The sequence below is a fragment of the Lucilia cuprina genome, chromosome 6 (assembly GCF_022045245.1).
Source record: "Lucilia cuprina isolate Lc7/37 chromosome 6, ASM2204524v1, whole genome shotgun sequence".
Lineage (NCBI taxonomy): Eukaryota > Metazoa > Arthropoda > Insecta > Diptera > Calliphoridae > Lucilia > Lucilia cuprina.
In genome coordinates this window covers 59,179,797-59,201,569 of record NC_060954.1, presented here as the reverse complement: position 1 = coordinate 59,201,569, position 21,773 = coordinate 59,179,797, and the positions used below count along the sequence as shown (strand labels likewise).

The window sequence follows — 21,773 nt, the reverse complement described above, 5'->3', positions numbered from 1 at the left end:
TAATTTTTGTCAAAAAAAACTTTGTAAAAAATGCTTTTTCCAAATAACAATTATTAGACTTTTAAATGTTAGATCTTACAAAGTTGTCAGAAAAAATTATCGGAAAATGTGTAAGTGACAACTTACAATTTTTTGTCTTGAAACATTGTGAGAAATGTTTCTTTTAACAATTTTGCAAAATACACGATTGTTAAGACATTTTCTAAAAATATTTCTGTCAACCTTGTAAGATTTGACAACCATGTATTACAGCTTTAAAACTAAACAAAATATCATTTAAAAATGTGTCTTCCCTTTCAAACTTGAACCTGAAATAATAATTAAATATTTTCTGAAAATATTTCTGTAAGATCTGTCAGCCATGTATTATAGTCTTAAAACTAAAAATATAATTTAAATTTTGAAAAATGTTCCTTACCTAGTTATTAGTTCAAATTTGAGCTTGAAAGAATAATTTATTCATTAATTATAAATTCATGCAGTTCAAAACAAACTTTAATACTTTAATATGTAAAAATAATTTTATAACTTTTTCCTAAATTATAAAGATTTTTTTTAGAAAAGAATTTTGAACATTATTTCTGCCAACATTGTAAGATTTGACAACCATGCATTACAGCTTATAACTAAAAATTTCATTAAAAATTTGAAACATTTTGCTTTTCTTGTTAGAAACATTTTGCTTTTCTTGTTAGAAGTCCAAACTTGAAAATGAAATAATAATTAGACATTTCAACCGTGTTTAGACAGATCTGACAACCATGTATTACAGCCTGAAAGCTAAAAAAAAGTCATTCCTTAGTTAGGATCTTGAAATCCAAATTTAATTGAAAAATAATTTTAAAAATTTTTTTTAAAATTGTAAAGATTTTTTTAAATGCATTAAATGTCTTTTATAAAAACGTTCATAGATTCTCGGACTTGTTTTCTTTATAAAAAACATAAAAAAAATCTGATATATTTTCTTTGCAGAAACTTTTTTTGAATTCTTTGAGAACTTTAAGAAGATTTTTTTAAAACATTAAATGACTCGACTTTCGTAGACTCTCTATCATTATAAATTATCATTATAAAGAATTAAAGTCTATCCCGATTCTCTAAAATATTTACTTTAAAGAATATTACATAGGTATTTACAAACATTCTTTGTGTTATATTCTTAAATCTTACAATGTAGTCAGAAAATGTCTAATTGTATATCTTCATAATAACTGTAATAATTTCCTAAAATTTTTCATACAAAAGCTTTCTCAAACTCCCCTAGAAATCTGCTTTTTAACATTTAGTTTATTTCAGATACTTTTTGAAAACCTCTCGGATATAATTCCTCAGATTTTCCAAATTACTCTCTTAGATTGTATTAATTATTTGTTTTTAGAAAATTTTTTATAATTTTTTTTTTTTAAATTTTTCCCAAATTCTTAAGGAAAAAGATTTTTTGAGTTATTTTCTAAGATTTTTTTCAAATATATAAAAATATTTTTGCAAAGTATCTAAGATACTTTCGGAGAATTTATGTAATATTTTAGAAATTTTCCCAGATATTTTTTCTTAGAGAAAAAGTCTCATCATTAAGTTATACTCAGACACTAAGATATTTTCTTTACAGAAAACTTTCTTAAGTTTTTGTGAGATATTATGCTTAAATAGATTTGTCAGATTCAATAAGATTTTTAGATTGAGGTTCTTGAAATTATGTTCTTAAAGAAACATTTTTAGATTCCTTATTAATAAATATTTTTGCTAATATGTCTTCATATTCTCCGAGATATATTGTTTTTATATAATTTTTTCTTCAGAGAAACATTCTTAGATATTTCCTTTATAGAAATTTTAAAAATTTTTTGTTAATTTTCTTTCAAATTCTTTGAGACACTTTTGTAAAAGAATTTTTTAGGATTCTTTGGACCAAGTTGTTCTCATAACATTTTTTCCTCAGATTTTTTGAGTTATTAGAAAACTTTATCAGATTACATACATTTTTTCAATTTCATAGACATTCGTTTAGGTAATCTCTTTATAAAATTTCTCCAACTCTCAATGATATTTCCGATATAGTTTTCCCAGCTGAATCCTAAGAATCTTAGTTTAGTCCTGCTTCGTTTTAAAAAATTGAAAATTAAATTTTTTGTAGAAATTTTTAATAAATTGATTTCAATTCTGTCTATTCTGGAGCATATCATCGTTTATATGTATATACTTTCAAGAACCTTCTCTAGCGTTTTATTCCTTTACAAAATTTCAGAATTAATAATCCTTTTTCAAAATGCTTATTTTAATGCTATCATTAGTCATTTGTAACCAAAAAACTAAAAAAAAATAAAATAAAATACTGACGCCACCACCATAATCATATCATGACACTTTTGTAGTCGTATTTCATTCCCCGGTACTACTATGTGTATTGTTCTAAATGTTTTGAAATTTTACAAAAAATAGTAATTCGATGCACTTGAATATGTATTTCATCACTATAAACATATATGCAGTTACCGGCGCTTATAATATCAGTTTTTTTCCAGAATATAGCTCTGCGAAAAAAAGAATATTTTAAAAAATAAAAAAACAGTTGCTAAATATGAATGAATGAATCACTTCATTTTATCATGTACAGAAAATTCTGTACGAGTAGAAAAAAAAAAAAACAAATTCAATAAAACAGTTTTTAGTCAATGTGAATTCGTAGAATTGAAAATGACTTGTAGTGAATCTTATTAAATTAAATCAAATGAAATGTGAAAAAATATAATAATAGCAGCAGCAGCTGAAGCAACTGCATTAATAGTGATACAAACATATATACATACGTACATATAGTGAATAAAATCAATTAAGTGAAAACAGATTTTTTTTTGCTACTTTTGCCAGTAATCTGAATTTCCGTTGCAAATACACTGTGAAATATTTTAAATAATAATTTAAATTCTACTATGACTGTCTAATAGCAAAAATAGATTGACTGAGATTTAATCGTTATTTAAATATAAGACAAGGTATCTTTTGAAATACTAGAATCAATAGATTAGCTTAGAGCGCAGTCAGAAATCTAGTACATAGACTAGTCATTAGCCTAGCATATAGGATAGTCATGAGTTCATAAACTAGTTCATAGACTTATCACTGGACCAGTCCATAGACAAGTAAATAATATAGTTATAAGTCCATAAAATTTTTCATAGACTTGTCACTAGTCCTCTCAATAAACTAGCTCATAGACTAGTCAATACATTACTCAATTGGCCTTTGTCTAATCAAAAAACCAGTCCCTTTAATACCCCAGCAAAAACTGGGTAATGGCTTTCAATTGTAATTACTTACCTAACAACATACCTTTCAATGACTACTAGATATCGCCTGGATTACATAGAAGTAGTTTAATAAGGTCTTACTAATAATGTATTAAATAAATACTTTCTAATTCATTAGTAATCTTGCCAGTAAAAATATATAAGTTGTATACGTTTTTTCATGTGATTTACACTGACAACTATTTCTAATTACTTTTAATCGTTTGTGGTAAATACTTGTTTCCAATGACATTACCGTGTTAAAATAATGACTTAAAATTTTGGCATTTTAACCTCTTACATAGTAATGAAAGTTATTACTGTGACTCTATAGACCTCAATATATTAATCAAGAGACAAGTCTATATTCTATTCCCCAAACTAGATCATAGCCTAGCCGCAGATTGGTCTATAGTCAATAGAATAGTAACTAGGTTAGACCATTGTCAATAGACCAGTCACTAGACTAGTTCATGGTGAATAGACTAGTCACTAGACTAGTCCATATTCACAAGACTAATCCATAGTCATTAGACCAGGTAATAAACAGTAGACTGCGCTTTAGACTCGTCCATTAACTAGTCCGCAGACAAGTCCATAGATCAGTCAATATATTACTCAAGAGACTGCGCTATAGTCCATAAACTAGTCTGTAGACTAGTTCGTATATAAGACCATATATAAGACAATAAAACGCAATATTTTAGTTACGATACTAGTCGATGGGCTAGTAAATTGTCTAAACAATATATAAATCTATATACTAGTACATATTCTCAAACAATAGACTAGTACAGAGTCAAGAGACTGGTCCTTATATCAGTCAATAAATTAGTTAATAGACAAGGCTACAGACTAGTTCATAAGTCAGTTAATATATTAGTCAATAGACTAGATAGTAGATTAGACAGTAGATTAGTCCATACCCTAGACAAAAGACTAGTGAAAAGACTACTCACTAGGTAAATTAATAGACTAGTTTATTAACTAGTTAATAGAACAGTAGATGTGTCAGTCAAAAGCCTAGTCCATAGATTCGTATGAAGACTACGTAGTCAATAGATCACAACTCAGATTGACGTTCATGTTGTACAAATCCTGTAACTTTCTTAAACTATAGCTATATATCTAGGTATTTAAAACGTCATATTTCAAATTAAGAAAAACCTCTTTTCAATTCTAATTTCATCAATTTTCATTAAAACTCACTTCAAAAACTAAATTGGAAAGAAAGATGTGTACAACATTTTTTTCTTTTTTTTTTTTTTTTGCTTTTAAAACTACTCAATTTTAATTACATTTATTTTGTTTATTTTTTAAGTTGTTGTTTTTTTTTTATTCTTTATTGTAGTATTTAATCGTACCACGTGCACGTACCAGGCTACCAGGCTGTGACTGCCTGGGCTGCTTGACTGGCGTATGATTGAAATTCAATTTGATGTAATTTAAAATTTACAAATGATGATAATGTTGTTTGTATCCGTTGAGGATGATGATGACGACGATGTTGAATACTTCATATAGTGTGGCAGAAATGCATTAAGAATAAAGTTGCAATTTGTATGTGTTCAATAACTCAAGTTCAGGGTTTTTTCAAAAAAAAAAAAAAAAAAACTGTATTTATTTTTCACAGGGTTTTGAAGGAAACACAATTGTAAACTGCAGTTCAATGTATTTACAATTTTACAATTGTATTTGTTTCTTTTTATTTATTTCGTATAGTACTTTAGGCACGTTGCATTATTCACACTCTCTTTTATAGATACATATACATGTATATGTATGCCGGTTGATTTTTGTGTTTTAAAAACAATCTATAGATTTTACTGCAACTAACAAATTGAATTTTCAACACTTTTTTGGTTCTAGTATTGTGGCATTTACTTACTGTTGCTGCTGTGTTGTGGCCTTTTCTTTTGCTTGCAATATCTGCTGGTAGTTTTAAAGAGGTGTCGCTTTTTACTCGATGATAGGGTTGTTTAATGATGATGATGGAGGTTTGTGTTTTCTTGTCAAATCGAAACAAATGTGTGAAAATTTTCTTCTTTTATCTAAATAATAAAAGTGATAGTTTTGCTGGATTTTCAAAATTATTGGAATTATTTTTTTTTTCTAAATTTTCTTTTACACTCCATAGACTAGTCAATAGATAATGCATATGCTAGTCCTTACACTCGTCCATTGACCAGTCTGGTCAATAAGTTTGTCGTATATGTATATTGTCGACTAGTCGCAATATACATCCTCATTGATTAGCTAGTTAGTCTAGTTCATATTCTAGTGAAAACATTAGATTAGACTAGTTAGTAGACTATTACATAGACTAATCAATAGACTACTCCGTAAGTTAATCCATAGAAGAATTAGTAGGCAAATTAGTAGAATATTCCTAATAAAAGTCAATATTTTAGTCCAGATTGACAATCGACTTGTCCAAAAGCTAGCCTATAGATTATTCCATATGCTAGTAAAAACATTTTTCCAATGACTTGTTATTAGGCTACTCCATAAGTTAATCTATAAAAGTGGACTATTCCATATACAAGTCAATATGTTAGTCCATAAGTCAATAGACTAGTTAATAAGTTTGTACAAGACTTGACAAACGACTTGTCCCATAGACCAATAGACTAATCCATAGTTCATGCAGTATTCAATAGATTTACTAGACTATAGACCATAAAGGATCTAAGAGAGTATGCCTCATAACTACATCAATTACTCTACCAAATCTTAGACAAGCGATACATTTTTGGAACTGAATCCGAACTCTTTTCTAAATTCATTTCAAAACTCTTTCAAAATCTTAGACAAGCGATACATTTTTGTAACTGAATCCAAACTCTTTTCTAAATTCATTGAAAAACTCCTTTATATAAAAAAAGTTTTTGGTAAATCTTCAGGACTTATTACAAAAGTTTGTTCATTCAGTAGTCAAAAGATAATTGGCTCAAGCCCGCACAGAAGTTATTTCATAGACCAGTTAATAGACTAGCTAATAGACTGGTCCATAGTTGATACAGTAGTCAATAGATAAACTTGACTCGAGGCCATAAAAGATCTTAGAAAGTATGTCTCATAACTACATCAGTCGATCTACCAAATCTTACACAAGCGATACATTTTTGGAACTGAATCCGAACTCTTTTCTAAATCCAAAACTCCTTCAAAATCTTAGATAAGCGGTACATTTTTGGAACTGAAACCGAACTTTTTTCTAAATTCATTTCATAACTGCTTCATATCAACATGTTTTCGGCAAATCTTTAGGACTTATTCATAATTGACTTAGGCCCACTAATATCAGACAATTCCGTCTCTATATATTTCTATTTTTTTTAATTAGATCAAATTGTGGTTTAATTCCCCCGAAAAAAGAAACTCTTTCCTGTAATTGTACAATAATTGATCATTAATGAATATTTTTTTTTTAAGATTTCTTTTTATAGTGGCAGCAATCAAAATTGCATGACTAAAGTAGCACTTCTTAAAAGTGCTGGTATATTGTTACGGGGTGTGTGTGTGTGTGAAAAGGCAATAATATCCCTTGTCTCAGTAACAGAGATCGATGAATGAATGGGATGATTGCTTAAGTTGAGTTTAGAAAAAAAAGAAAACAATAGAACAGACACCACAATGTGTTGGAAATTAAAGACTTATTATGATTAAAGATAAAAAGCTATTAAAAGGTTTTTTTTCGCCGATAAAAGTAACAAAAAAGTCTGAAACGGATAAAATTTTGTTTAAAAATATGTCTGTCTGTGCAAACGAAGAAGTGCAATGTTAAGCATTAAGGAAATATGGGTAAAATATAGAAAACCTATCTTCTGTGTCGATCGATTTTGAATGTAACCTGATGCTTTTTTTATTTTTAAATATTTACCTTTTTCTCTTTTCTTTTGTTGTTGTTGTTGTTGCCATTTCACTCCCTTACAAGTGACAACTATTAAAAAGTATTTGTTTTTTTTTAAGCGTGAGTAAGAGAGTTTATTTTTATTTTAACAAAAAAAAAAGGTAAACAAACCATTTTCGTAAACACGCTACTAACAACAACAACAATAACAAAAGAGTTCAATACCTTAGAAGAAATTTAAGAACGAAGCATGGGCAAACATTTTAAACACAAAGCGAAACAACAACAAAACATAAAACTGATGATTTAAAAAAAAAAAGTTGTTGACATTTTGCCATAAACAAACAAAACTGTACCGTAGCTCAGATACTTAAGTTTAAAATTGTACCGTATGTTTTAACGTATCTCAAGTTAATAACGTTTGTATGTTAACAAATCATGTGCGTAATAATTTGATTTTTTATGCAATCCCCTCCTCTCTGTATCTCTTTTAATTTCCTTGTTAAGTTTTATTTTTAATATACTTTTGTTCTGGTCTTTTTTTCATTCTTATTATTAACGCATGATGTATATTTTTGTTGTTGTTGTTGTTATTTTTAAGGGAATTTAATTTTTTACATTTTTTTCTCATACTTTTTAGTTTCTTTTTGGTTTTCTTCTTGTTTTGGTAAGATTTTTGTTTTGATATCCAAATTTGGTTGGATTTTTTCACTTGTGTGTTTGTTGTAGCTGTTGTTTTGTTTAAAATCCCGTACGTATGGCAACCATAAATAATTTTCTATACAATCATAACAAAACCCCCTGAAAACAAGTATAACAATAATAAAAAAATAAAAACCCTTTCAATTAATGCAAAACATTTGTTGTGCACTTTGTTTTGAACATAAATCTTTAAAAAGGGAGAATTTTATAAAAAAAAGTTGAGGTTAAAAAGTTGAATTAAGGTTAATATTTTAATAAGAACATCATTTGTGTTACTTTATAAAAGAAAAGTATTAATGGTTTTGCAATATAACTAGAACTGAACTACAGCAGAACTAGAACTGAACTACAACCGAACTAGAACAGAACTAGAACTGAACTAGAACTGAACTAGAACTGAACTAGAACTGAACTAGAACTGAACTAGAACTGAACTAGAACTGAACTAGAACTGAACTAGAACTGAACTAGAACTGAACTAGAACTGAACTAGAACTGAACTAGAACTGAACTAGAACTGAACTAGAACTGAACTAGAACTGAACTAGAACTCAACTAGAACTGAACTAGAACTGAACTAGAACTGAACTAAAACTGAACTTGAACTGAACAAGAACTGAACAAGAACTGAACTAGAACTGAACTAGAACTGAACTAGAACTAAACAATAACTAAACTGTAACTAAACTATAACTTAAAAAAGATCAATATTTCCAGATTTATCAACAAATACTAAAAACCTATTTCTTATTTCCTTTAAAAATTCTTCAGAAAATTATAATTTCTAAATTTTTAAAAATAACTTATTCCATAAACAAACATTAACTGTACCAATAACATTTTCTGTATGTTGGCTTAAACTGGAAAAAAAAACATAAGTAATACAAACTTCTCAATAATGCCACTGTGAATAGAGTCATGAAGCTACAATGTGGCAACATATAAAGCACGCATTAGAATGTCTGTCTGTCTGCCATACAAATGGCCGGCTGTCAGTAGTTAATAGTAACAATAGCTGTTTTTGTTGTTTTTCTCTTTAGCTGTAGTTGTTTTTTTAAATAAGCCAAGTTAACACAAGGTTTCAGAGAACCCCCTGAAATAAAGAAAAAGAAAGAAAACAAAAACAACAAATTGAAAATAAAAAGAGAAAGGGAAATATAATAAAAAGGAAAAAGAAAAACGAAATGTTTTAAACAAACAAAATACAAAATTTATATTTTAAACCAAATACCAAACATTTTCTGTAACCAATATGTGTGAGTGTGTAGGTCACTGAACCGAACCTAAAAAAGGTGGTTATTTTTTCAAGAATTTTTTTCGTTTTTTGAAATTCTTATTATTTTTGGATAAAAGTCATTAATAAAACAACAAGGGAAATATAAAAAATCTTGACCACAACTATACAAAAATACTTATTAATACAAAATTGAAATTAAAAAAAAAAACAAAACAAACAAAAGGGAATAATTGTGTATTGAATAATAAATGCACATGGCATACATAATTAACTTATAAGACACTTGTTGTAGTAGTCAAACAAAATATTTTTATTTATTATAATTTATTTTTTATTAATTTAAAGAATAATATTTTTAGGAAATGATTTTTTTTCACAAAAAATTAACATAATTTTTTTCTTTTTCTACTTACAGGTTTTTCGAAAAAATTCCTTAAAAAATCCCAACTCAAAATCTACACATTAATTAGAAAATAAATGGAATCCATGTTATTTATTAAAAATATTCAAAATAAAGTAAAAATTTTTACTAAAAATTAAGAAAATATTTAAATAAATATATTTTAGTGCTAGTGTTACAGTTTTTGGTAAAATTAAAAGTAACCGGGGCTTAGTCGAGTGTTTTTGGAAACAAATTGTGTTTTTTGCAAAAAAAATATTAAATAAATTAATAATTTTCTTAAGTGCTGGCTTAATAAAAAAATTTTCACCACGGAGTCCTGGGATTTACATAGTATGGACGTCAATATGGATATATTACCAAGTGGGAATATTTTCAGCGAATTGGAACGCATCTGCACAACTGGATATTTTTCATCACAACCCTCGATTGAGGATCAATGGCAACAGGTGTGTATACTATTATTAGAGAAACATGTGGTTTTATAGAAATATTTTCTAAATTTAACATTTTTGAATAGAAAACTGTTAAAACAACCACGTACTGAACTAGAACTGAACTAGAACTTAACTAGAACTGAACTAGAACTTAACTAGAACTGAACTAGAACTGAACTAGAACTGAACTAGAACTGAACTAGAACTGAACTAGAACTGAACTAGAACTGAACTAGAACTGAACTAGAACTGAACTAGAACTGAACTAGAACTGAACTAGAACTGAACTAGAACTAGAACTGAACTAGAACTGAACTAGAACTGAACTAGAATTGAACTAGAACTGAACTTCCAACATAATATATCTTGAGATAAAATAAGTGTAAACATTATTTACGGTTTCTATTTGTGTGTTGAAACATAATGATTCATGTTGGAAAATAAACTCTAGTGCGTAGCAAATTACTCCTTAATTCTAAGAAACTATTTGTGAATAATTTAAATAAATTGCTACTAACACTAAATATAGACAATAAAAACCATGTAGATGCTTCAAAAATGTGCTAGCATCATAAACACCCCCCACCACCATACTTTCTTTTTCATAATAAATACTTTATTGTTTGTTTATACATTTTATAAATACAAAATTTCAATATTTTTTTTTTTAAGCCCAAAGTTCTAAAACATTTCCCAACACTATTTACGCACATTGTCTGTAGTCATAATGGAAATTTGTTTATTTTTAGAGAAAGATACAACTGCAAAATCAAGATAGACAGACAGACAGATGTATAGATAGCTAGTTGGAAATACTTAAAATCAATAGAACAATTTTGTTTTGTTTATATTAAAGGTTCAATAAAAAAAGATTGATCTAAACAAATTGTAAACAAATAAAAGCAACAATAAGTAAAATACAATTGGAAACAACTAAAAATCTAAACATTTATTACCAAAAGCAACAACAAGACATTTTTCATAACGATGATGAACATTTTATAACAGCTAACTAACATGTTTTTTTACAGACATAATAACGGACATACCAATAACGCCTTCTTTCTAATAAAATAGTTTACTTTTATAAATTGATATTAGCAAAAAAATCATATTAGTTAGTTGGCTGCAACTTTTCACCATTAATTTAGTAAACATTGATTTATGAAGTGTTTTTTCTAAATTTATTGTACAATTTTTGTAAATAATCTCTTTCGCTCTTATATTTATAAAAGAGCATTTCTGAAAAGCTTTTAAAACAATTTGCCATTAGTATTTATTATTAAAAGTAAAAATCAGAAAATAATAAAAACTAAACTTTGAGCACACAGAAAAAATTATCGGTAGTTTATTTTCAATTAACATGTTTTAATTTTCTTTATTTTTTATTTAAACAAATTTTTATTTGTCTTAATTATCTCGTTTTTTGAACTAGAACTGAACTAGAACTGAACTAGAACTGAACTAGAACTGAACTAGAACTGAACTAGAACTGAACTAGAACTGAACTAGAACTGAACTAGAACTGAACTAGAACTGAACTAGAACTGAACTAGAACTGAACTAGAACTGAACTAGAACTGAACTAGAACTGAACTAGAACTGAACTAGAACTGAACTAGAACTGAACTAGAACTGAACTAGAACTGAACTAGAACTGAACTAGAACTGAACTAGAACTGAACTAGAACTGAACTAGAACTCACAAAGAACTGCTGTTGTTTGTTACGCATTTTCCGAAAATATGAAAAAAATTAACAAACTTATAAAATTTAAATTGGAGCTGGAGAATTGTATTTGGAATGTAATTAAATTACGTTTGGATATTGGAACAAAAATAAAAAAATCATGAAAACAAAAGCCTATAATAACAATAACGAACGACAAATAAATAAACAAACGGAAGTAAACGGAAATAGGAAAAACATCCGTTATTTTACGCTCATTAATTATGTTGCTCTTTATTCTTCTCTTATTCCCCGCATCACAAACGATTTATTACAAAAAAATTAACAAAATATTCGTTAATAATAGAAATTAATTTACATAACATCATTTCTATTTGCAATATACTAAGTAAACAAAGATTTTTTTAAATTTTCGATATTTAACAAATATTTCAATAATTAATTGCTGTTACAAAAGTTTTGTAAAAATAAATACAAAAGGGAGAAAAATAGAAATAAAAAAAAGGTTTCAAAATCATATTGCAAATAATGCGAAATTATAGAGGTAATATTTTTCAACTTGTTTATTGTTATCAATTCTTGTTGCTCTAACTATAAAATATCTATTAATTTATGAAATACATTTTCATGTTTATTATTAGTAATTCTGGCAAATTATTTATTGGTTTTTCCTATCAAAATTGTAATAAATCTTGTATTATTTGTTTATATTAATTTCATGATACAATTCTATTTAATATGAGTAAAAACCAACATTGTTTTAATATTAAAAAAAATTCTCAAGATTTTATTTTTAATAAATTTCAAAATATTTTCATCATGCACAGAAAAAACTGAAAATGAGTTTTAATTATCAAAATAATTGTATCAAGCAAGTTTTGCACCTATAACCAAAATGATGATATTAATTACCAAATTTGTAAAAAAAAATAAAAATATATATTTTTCCTAAATAACGAATTAATCAGAACAATTAATGTCAATAATTGCGAAAAGATTTAAAATTAATTAATTCATTAATTGTATAAATTAAATATTTAATAAATATAAAATTTGATTTTTTATTAATTTATTAATCAAATAAATTAAACTGTTTGATAGAGAATTTTTTATAAATCAATTAAGAAAGAGATTAAAACAATCAAATTATTAATCGATTACACACAATGTTAAAGGAATACTAGACCTTTAACAATGCGTTCAGCATTTTCAAAAATTATCACTTTATTGACACAATTTAACATATAAAGTGTTTCATAAATTGTAAAGAAACTTGAATATTATATGCCTAAAATTTTATGGACTATTTAAGAATTATAAATATTACTAGCACAAAAATCCAAAAAAAAATATTAAAAATAAATCGAAAATAGAAAAGAAGGCCAGAAAATTTTTTCAATCAATTAAAAAATTAATTGAATTAATTAAAAATTTAATCAAAATTTTACACTTTAGTTTCAAACAGTTTCAAAAAACGAGATAATTAAGACAAATAAAAATTTGTTTAAATAAAAAATAAAGAAAATTAAAACATGTTAATTGAAAATAAACTACCGATAATTTTTTCTGTGTGCTCAAAGTTTAGTTTTTATTATTTTCTGATTTTTACTTTTAATAATAAATACTAATGGCAAATTGTTTTAAAAGCTTTTCAGAAATGCTCTTTTATAAATATAAGAGCGAAAGAGATTATTTACAAAAATTGTACAATAAATTTAGAAAAAACACTTCATAAATCAATGTTTACTAAATTAATGGTGAAAAGTTGCAGCCAACTAACTAATATGATTTTTTTGCTAATATCAATTTATAAAAGTAAACTATTTTATTAGAAAGAAGGCGTTATTGGTATGTCCGTTATTATGTCTGTAAAAAAACATGTTAGTTAGCTGTTATAAAATGTTCATCATCGTTATGAAAAATGTCTTGTTGTTGCTTTTGGTAATAAATGTTTAGATTTTTAGTTGTTTCCATTGTATTTTACTTATTGTTGCTTTTATTTGTTACAATTTGTTTAGATCAATCTTTTTTTATTGAAACCTTTAATATAAACAAAACAAAATTGTTCTATTGATTTTAAGTATTTCCAACTAGCTATCTATACATCTGTCTGTCTGTCTATCTTGATTTTGCAGTTGTATCTTTCTCTAAAAATAAACAAATTTCCATTATGACTACAGACAATGTGCGTAAATAGTGTTGGGAAATGTTTTAGAACTTTGGGCTTAAAAAAAAAAATATTGAAATTTTGTATTTATAAAATGTATAAACAAACAATAAAGTATTTATATGAAAAAGAAAGTATGGTGTGGGGGTGTTTATGATGCTAGCACATTTTTGAAGCATCTACATGGTTTTTATTGTCTATATTTAGTGTTAGTAGCAATTTATTTAAATTATTCACAAATAGTTTCTTAGAATTAAGGAGTAATTTGCTACGCACTAGAGTTTTATTTTCCAACATGAATCATTATGTTTCAACACACAAATAGAAACCGTAAATAATGTTTACACTTATTTTATCTCAAGATATATTATGTTGGAAGTTCAGTTCTAGTTCAATTCTAGTTCAGTTCTAGTTCAGTTCTAGTTCAGTTCTAGTTCTAGTTCAGTTCTAGTTCAGTTCTAGTTCAGTTCTAGTTCATTTCTAGTTCAGTTCTAGTTCAGTTTCTAGTTCAGTTCTAGTTCAGTTCTAGTTCAGTTCTAGTTCAGTTCTAGTTCAGTTCTAGTTCAGTTCTAGTTCAGTTCTAGTTCAGTTCTAGTTCAGTCCTAGTTCAGTTCTAGTTCAGTTCTAGTTCAGTTCTAGTTCAGTTCTAGTTCAGTTCTAGTTCAGTTCTAGTTCAGTTCTAGTTCAGTTCTAGTTCAGTTCTAGTTCAGTTCTAGTTCAGTTCTAGTTCAGTTCTAGTTCAGTTCTAGTTCAGTTCTAGTTCAGTTCTGTTCAGTTCAGTTCTAGTTCAGTTCTAGTTCAGTTCTAGTTCAGTTCTAGTTCAGTTCTAGTTCAGTTCTAGTTCAGTTCTAGTTCAGTTCTAGTTCAGTTCTAGTTCAGTTCTAGTTCAGTTCTAGTTCAGTTCTAGTTCAGTTCTAGTTCAGTTCTAGTTCAGTTCTAGTTCAGTTCTAGTTCAGTTCTAGTTCAGTTCTAGTTCAGTTCTAGTTCAGTTCTAGTTCAGTTCTAGTTCAGTTCTAGTTCAGTTCTAGTTCAGTTCTAGTTCAGTTCTAGTTCAGTTCTAGTTCAGTTCTAGTTCAGTTCTAGTTCAGTTCTAGTTCAGTTCTAGTTCAGTTCTAGTTCAGTTCTAGTTCAGTTCTAGTTCAGTTCTAGTTCAGTTCTAGTTCAGTTCTAGTTCTAGTTCAGTTCTAGTTCAGTTCTAGTTCAGTTCTAGTTCAGTTCTAGTTCAGTTCTAGTTCAGTTCTAGTTCAGTTCTAGTTCAGTTCTAGTTCAGTTCTAGTTCAGTTCTAGTTCAGTTCTAGTTCAGTTCTAGTTCAGTTCTAGTTCAGTTCTAGTTCAGTTCTAGTTCAGTTCTAGTTCAGTTCTAGTTCAGTTCTAGTTCAGTTCTAGTTCAGTTCTAGTTCAGTTCTAGTTCAGTTCTAGTACAATTCTAGTTTAGTTCTAGTTCAGCTCTAGTTCAGTTCTAGTTCAGTTCTAGTTCAGTTCCAGTTCAATTCTGTACGGTTCGAGTTCAGTTCTGGTTATCAAATTGTTCAAGACTTTTGTCACCCTGATCTGCCGTGACATTAAACGTTCAAGTACAAATGTACGTGTACCATGTCTCGTACACAAGTGTTAATTTCTTTGAATTTTTATTTGTAAATGAAAAATGTATACAAAAACATTAACAGCAATTGCAACAAAATAAACTAAAATTTGTTATTCAAGTATTTTCTTAAGATTTAAACAGATTTTCAGTCTTTCAACGCTGACGCACACAAACATGTGTGTGTTCCTTTTAGTTGTGAGAAAAAATTCAAAAAATATTTTTAATTTGTTTAAGATTTTCTTTATGGAATTTACAATGAGATTTTTACATTCTTAAAATGTTGCTAGAGAATAAGAAAAAAAAGGAAGTCGATACATTAATGTTGGTAAAAGTATTTAAAGAATTTACTTTTTGCCAAATGGGAAATTTTAAATAATTTTTTCACGTTGATAAAGAGAAAGTTTTTTTTTTTTTTTTTTAAATAAAAAAAATAATTATAAACAAAATATGTATTTTACAATTTTTACATACATTTTTGTTTAATATTTAAAACTATTGAAGGTGGTCTAAATTATGTTTTCTTTTAAGTAAAACATTTCAATTAAACAATTTGTAATATTTTCCTTCACACTTAAAGTTTTGTGTAAACATTTCAACACTTCTTTCAATAAATTTTATAATTCTCAATTAGTTTAATAACTAAACTAAATAACTACGAGTTCTGACCGCAAAATCTCTCAAGTTTAAAAGCATTTGCTTAAAAATTATGATCAAACACCACTTTATGTTTATATATCTTTATTAATAATTATGAATTTATTTTTCTTTTAATGTCGATACTTTTTTGAGGTTGTGTATGTGTGTTTCTTTTTAAACATTATTGTATAAACATTTGTCTGTATGTAAATTGTTAAAACTAAAGTTTTATATAACAAAAACAAACATTTAACTTTTTTGTTGTTGGCCAACTGAAAACTTATTTCTTTTTTTATAATTTTTTGTTTATTTTAAATGCAAACATTCGCTCTGATCATTTTCTATTTAAGCAAAATAATTTAAAAATTTTATTTCCAACTTTTTTTTCCCCGCATCCATAGAGTGTTTAGTTGTTGCTTGATTTTCTTTGCTATATTTAAATTTAATATGTTTGTAGTTCAAGTGTTTGTGTGTGTGTATGTGCGTATTTTTGCAATATTTTTATTGTGGCTCATAATTAAAAAATAAACTTATGAGGTTGAAGGCTTTTAATAAAATTTAAATAAAAAAAAACAGAAATACTAGCTGCTGTTTATGTATAAACTTTTTACTCATACACTTGTGGTAGTTTTTATTTTTGTTCAATTATTTTTATTATTATTATTATTTCAGCTGTTTTTATCAAGTATTATTAATAATAAGAAAGAAGTATGTATGTCTGTATGTATGCATGAGGTATGAATAATTGAAATACCAATGTTATTAAATAAGCTTAAAACGTATAAAAAATCTATTGGAAATTTAAGCCTAAAACTATAGCTAAACTGCTAATATATGAAAATTTTACTTTTTCAACATAAATATTTGAAAACCAAAAATGTAATATTTATCATAATTTTCCCCGAATAATTAAGACTTAAAGATAAAATTCTTTTCTTTCCTTTTTTTGGCAAAAAATAGTCATTCATGAAAATTTTGTTAATTTTTGATTCGTATATCAGCTGGCATTTAATTGCTGTTATCTTTGTTAATGTTGTAGTTGCTGTTGCTGTAATGTAATTGTTATTGTTGTACAAATTGTGATAAGACTTGGTCTTGCTCTTGTTCCAATGTTATCTCTTATTTCTTTCAATTATTGTTTTTGTTTATTAATATAACAACGTTTAAAAAACATTTAATTTTTTTAATATTTGCATTTTTTTTTGTTAAATATAGTCTTAAGAGCAAAAAAAGAAAACAATAGCAACAAAAACAACGATAAGACATTTTGACGTAGAGGGGAAAATTTATTTTATGAATAACAATGGCTAATTAAAAGATTTATTTACATATTAATTAAAAATAAATTAATAAAATTTAAAAAATATATTAGTTACGTTCTTTCAAAGATGTTCATGGTCTTTGATGAAGAACCAAACTATAGCAGAGCAAGAACGTCCTAGAACAGAGCCAAAATGAACTAGAACAGAACAGAAATGGATCAGAACTGGAACAGAACTAGAACAGACCTAGAACAGAACTAGAACAGACCTAGAACAGAACTAGAACAGAACTAGAACAGAACTAGAACAGAACTAGAACAGAACTAGAACAGAACTAGAACAGAACTAGAACAGAACTAGAACAGAACTAGAACAGAACTAGAACAGAACTAGAACAGAACTAGAACAGAACTAGAACAGACATAGAACAGACATAGAACAGACATTGAACAGAACTAGAACAGAACTAGAACAGAACTAGAACAGAACTAGAACAAAACTAGAACATAATTAGAAAACAATTAGAACACAACTAGAACATAACTAGAAAAGAACTAAAGTATGAATACTTAAATCATAGATCAGAAAGCTCACATTATTCTTAAATTTCCTATCTTCAAAGATTTCTGACATCATTTTCCCAAAATATATACAAAACAGTCTTCGCCATATTTTATTCCTCCTTATTGCGATAATGTCCTATAAATCACATTAAATCAATGTATAAGAGTTTAACTTTAAATGAAAATATATGTTTCAAATAAATAGCATAAAACGAACAAAAAAAAAAGAAAACGCAAAAGCCAGTTGTTTTGCAAAAGAGACGACGATAAAATCGTTAACGAAAAACCAACTGTTAAGATAAAATACTTGTAAAGTTAAGTAGAAAATATACAAATTCTAGTCAAACGACAACAATAATACAACAAAAGCAAATAAAAATCAACCCTCCTCAACATTTCCAAAAAAAACTTGGAAATAATGTTTGATAATAATATACACACAAAGAAATAAAGTTAAAAAATACATATTCCCGACACATTCATTCGAATAATTTATAAGAATGTAACACTAATCAGCGTAACAGCACACAGAATGGCACGTTCAAAAATATTTATACAAAAAACTTGCGAAAATGAATTACAAGTACAAAAAAGTATACAGCGTCAAAAGATGTTAATGTCCTTAAAATCAGACCCTTGCTTTCTCTACTCTCTTTCTAGTTTTTGGCTTTAATGACTTTAAGTCAGTTTTGCCAAAAACGTTTGGAAAAAAATTTCCAAACTACGTGCAAACGGAAAATATGGTTTCATCACTTTCTGTTTTTTTTTCTCATAATACTCCACAGATTTGTTTTATTTCTTAGTTGTGTCTAGAAAAATACACTCATACATACGGACTCGCTTACTCTTTTATACAAGGATATATTATATGGGTATGGATTTCCTTAACAGTCAGCAACAACGTGATTTTCATTACAACAATTTTATTTCACTTTTTGGTTTTTCTTCTCTTTTATTCATGTTTTTCATTACGAAACACAACATTTTATTTGTATTTTATACAGTTTTCACTTTAGTTTTTTTTTTTTTTTTTGGCTAAAATCTATGACAGTTATCGTATGTTGTTGTATGAAGTTCTATATAGAATAATTTACAGTCCGTAGACGTCGTTGTCGACAAAAAGGAACAGAACAACAACAACTAAAAAGACGATGACTGTGGTAACTACCCTCCAATCATTAATCATGTTTCCTGCAATTAATCATCAACAAAAATAAGCAACAAAAATATACGATTGCAGACATGTACAGGAAGAAAACAAAAACAATTTTACTAAAATAACAAAAAAAAAAAAAAAAGAGCATTAAAGTCGTACGTTTTTGTTCCAATGTTTGGCCTGCTATCCGAGAGGCATATACGTATAAGTGGTATTCACTTGTCGCCACTGATAGTGCAAACATGATATTTTAATGTTTCATTAACCTTCGAAAGTATGATAAAAATTTTGTATAAAAAATATTTTTGGATTCCAGAGAAAAAATGCTGAAAATAAGAATAAAGTTCACAAGAAATATATTCAAGGTTTGTTGACTGATATGTTGTTCAGATCCATGTATCTTGAATAAAAGAACATATGTTTTAAGAATACAAACTGAAACGAAACTTTTTTGTTTAAGAACTGAACTAGAACAGAACCATCAATAAACTAGAACAGAACCATCAATAAACTAGAACTGAACTAGAACTGAACTAGAACTGAACTAGAACTGAACTAGAACTGAACTAGAACTGAACTAGAACTGAACTAGAACTGAACTAGAACTGAACTAGAACTGAACTAGAACTGAACTAGAACTGAACTAGAACTGAACTAGAACTGAACTAGAACTGAACTAGAACTGAACTAGAACTGAACTAGAACTGAACTAGAACTGAACTAGAACTGAACTAGACCTGACCTAGAACTGAACTAGAACTAAACTAGAACTAAACTTAACTTCTTTATCCCCTAAAATGTATAACTAAGCTTCATTTATTTGTTTCTTTCTTACGAAAAATTGTCTTTTAATCAAAAAGTTTTTCTGTTAACTAAGATTTTAATGTAAATTAAAATTTTAAATGAGTTTATTGACCACACTTGACAGCGTTGGTTTTAAACAACTTTTTTAATTTGTTAAACTATTTGCCATTTAATTTTTTTCTGCTATTTTTAACGCATTCTTAAACTCTTTACGCTTCTAAAAATGCGGTGGACAATAAAATTAATTTCTAAAGTTTTTATTTTTACTACGATTTTTTTATTTTGTTTATTTATATAGTTTTTTTTACTATTTTTTATTTGTACTGGCTTCTTTCTATTTATAACTAACCCCATTTCATGAGCAGTTACCATCAACCTCAAAAGACTTTAAATATAGTAGGTTTTTTTTCCAGTTTGGCATGGGTTTCAGAATGTGTATTGTGCTGTTGCTTGCAGTCTATGGGATTTTTTTTCTCTATTTTTTGTATTTTATTTTAATTTATACGTTTCAATTTTAACTCATTATAGCTTAAAAGACTAACATTTATTTACTTCATACAAATACATTAATATACTGACAGCAAGACACACACACATACAGAAGCTTACAACACATACACACACAAACAGACAGACAATGGAAGTTAGAAAAATGCCGCAGGATGATTATGAAAAACTAACAGCAGACAAACCTTATTATTTTTTTTGTTGCTCTATGGTTTTTGCAGCATTTTGTTGTAGCTTAAGTCTGTTAAAGGAAGTGGTAACCAACCAACACATCTTTCCTTTAATACAGACAGTTGGTAAAACGATGACAACAACAACAACAGCTTTAGCAACAATATTCACAGTACACGGTTGACTATAAACTTTCTTTCTCTGTATTTTTATTTCTATTAAAATACTACTAACACATGCATATAAACAGGATAACAACATGTGGGAATGTGTGTGTAATAGATCCACCATTGTTAATGAATTGCTATAATAAATACAAATTTATCAGTGAACCAACCATGCATATGTAATGGTAAAACCAATTAGGAACGGTTATATATCATAGATGAAGAATACAAACATACTTATACACATGCTTACATGTATACTATATATCCTTTAAATAAACATTTTATAAATACACCTACCCACACACTCACACTATTCTATATCTAACACCAAATGTTAAAAGTTAAAGTATCACAAGCTCATTTCATTTTTTCTTTTCATATTTATAACACTCCTGCTTACTTCATCCAACATATACATATACATTCATCAATGATTAAATGTATTAGTTTACAACAAGAAACAACAGTAATAATAAAAACCCTAGATGATCCTTTTTATATACATTTTGTTTTTATTCCTGTAATTTATCCAAACAAAAAAAAAAAAAAAAAAAATCGGTTGTTTCTCTATTAAATATTATTGTATTCGAAAACTTCTTTTTTTGTGCAAAAGCTTTAAGGATTAGTTAAGAAGTTTTGTGGAAAATTATTAAAAGCATCACATTGTAAGTTATAATTTTCAAAACTAATCACGTTTTTGTTTATTCCTTTTCCTAACTATATGAGTTTTATATGTTTTGCTTTGCGTTTAATTCTTCCTATAGAATTCAAGTTAATATTCTTCTTTGTCTTGTCTCGTTTTCATTGAATTCGTATACTTGGTTAAGGGACAAGGGTGGGCAGAGTTGGATTTTGATACGAAGGGTATATTGTTTTAAGCTGTTGTCTTAAGGTTCTTTTTTGTTTTGGTTCATTCTAGGATTTTTAGTTAAGCTCATCACTATAAATGGAATTGAATAGAAAGACTGTATATTTAGGATAAGCACTTCATAGGTCAAACAAATGAGCTTAGAAAATAGTTCAGTTCTAGTTCAATGCTGGTTCAGTTCTAGTGCAGTTCTAATTCAGTTCTAGTTCAGTTCTAGTTCAGTTCTAGTTCAGTTCTAGTTCAGTTCTAGTTCAGTTCTAGTTCAGTTCTAGTTCAGTTC

The 21,773-nt window shown here is 27.3% G+C and overlaps 1 protein-coding gene across 1 annotated transcript in view; it reads left to right on the top strand.

Moving 5' to 3' along the window:
* Positions 1-9,494: 9,494 nt before the first annotated feature.
* Positions 9,495-21,773, top strand: part of LOC111682334 (Krueppel-like factor luna) — a 264,439-nt gene continuing 252,160 nt past the window's right edge. The window contains exon 1 of the mRNA XM_046955262.1: positions 9,495-9,928. Coding sequence (XP_046811218.1) covers positions 9,815-9,928 — 114 coding nt within the window. The 5' untranslated portion in view covers positions 9,495-9,814. The remainder of the gene's footprint in view (positions 9,929-21,773) is intronic.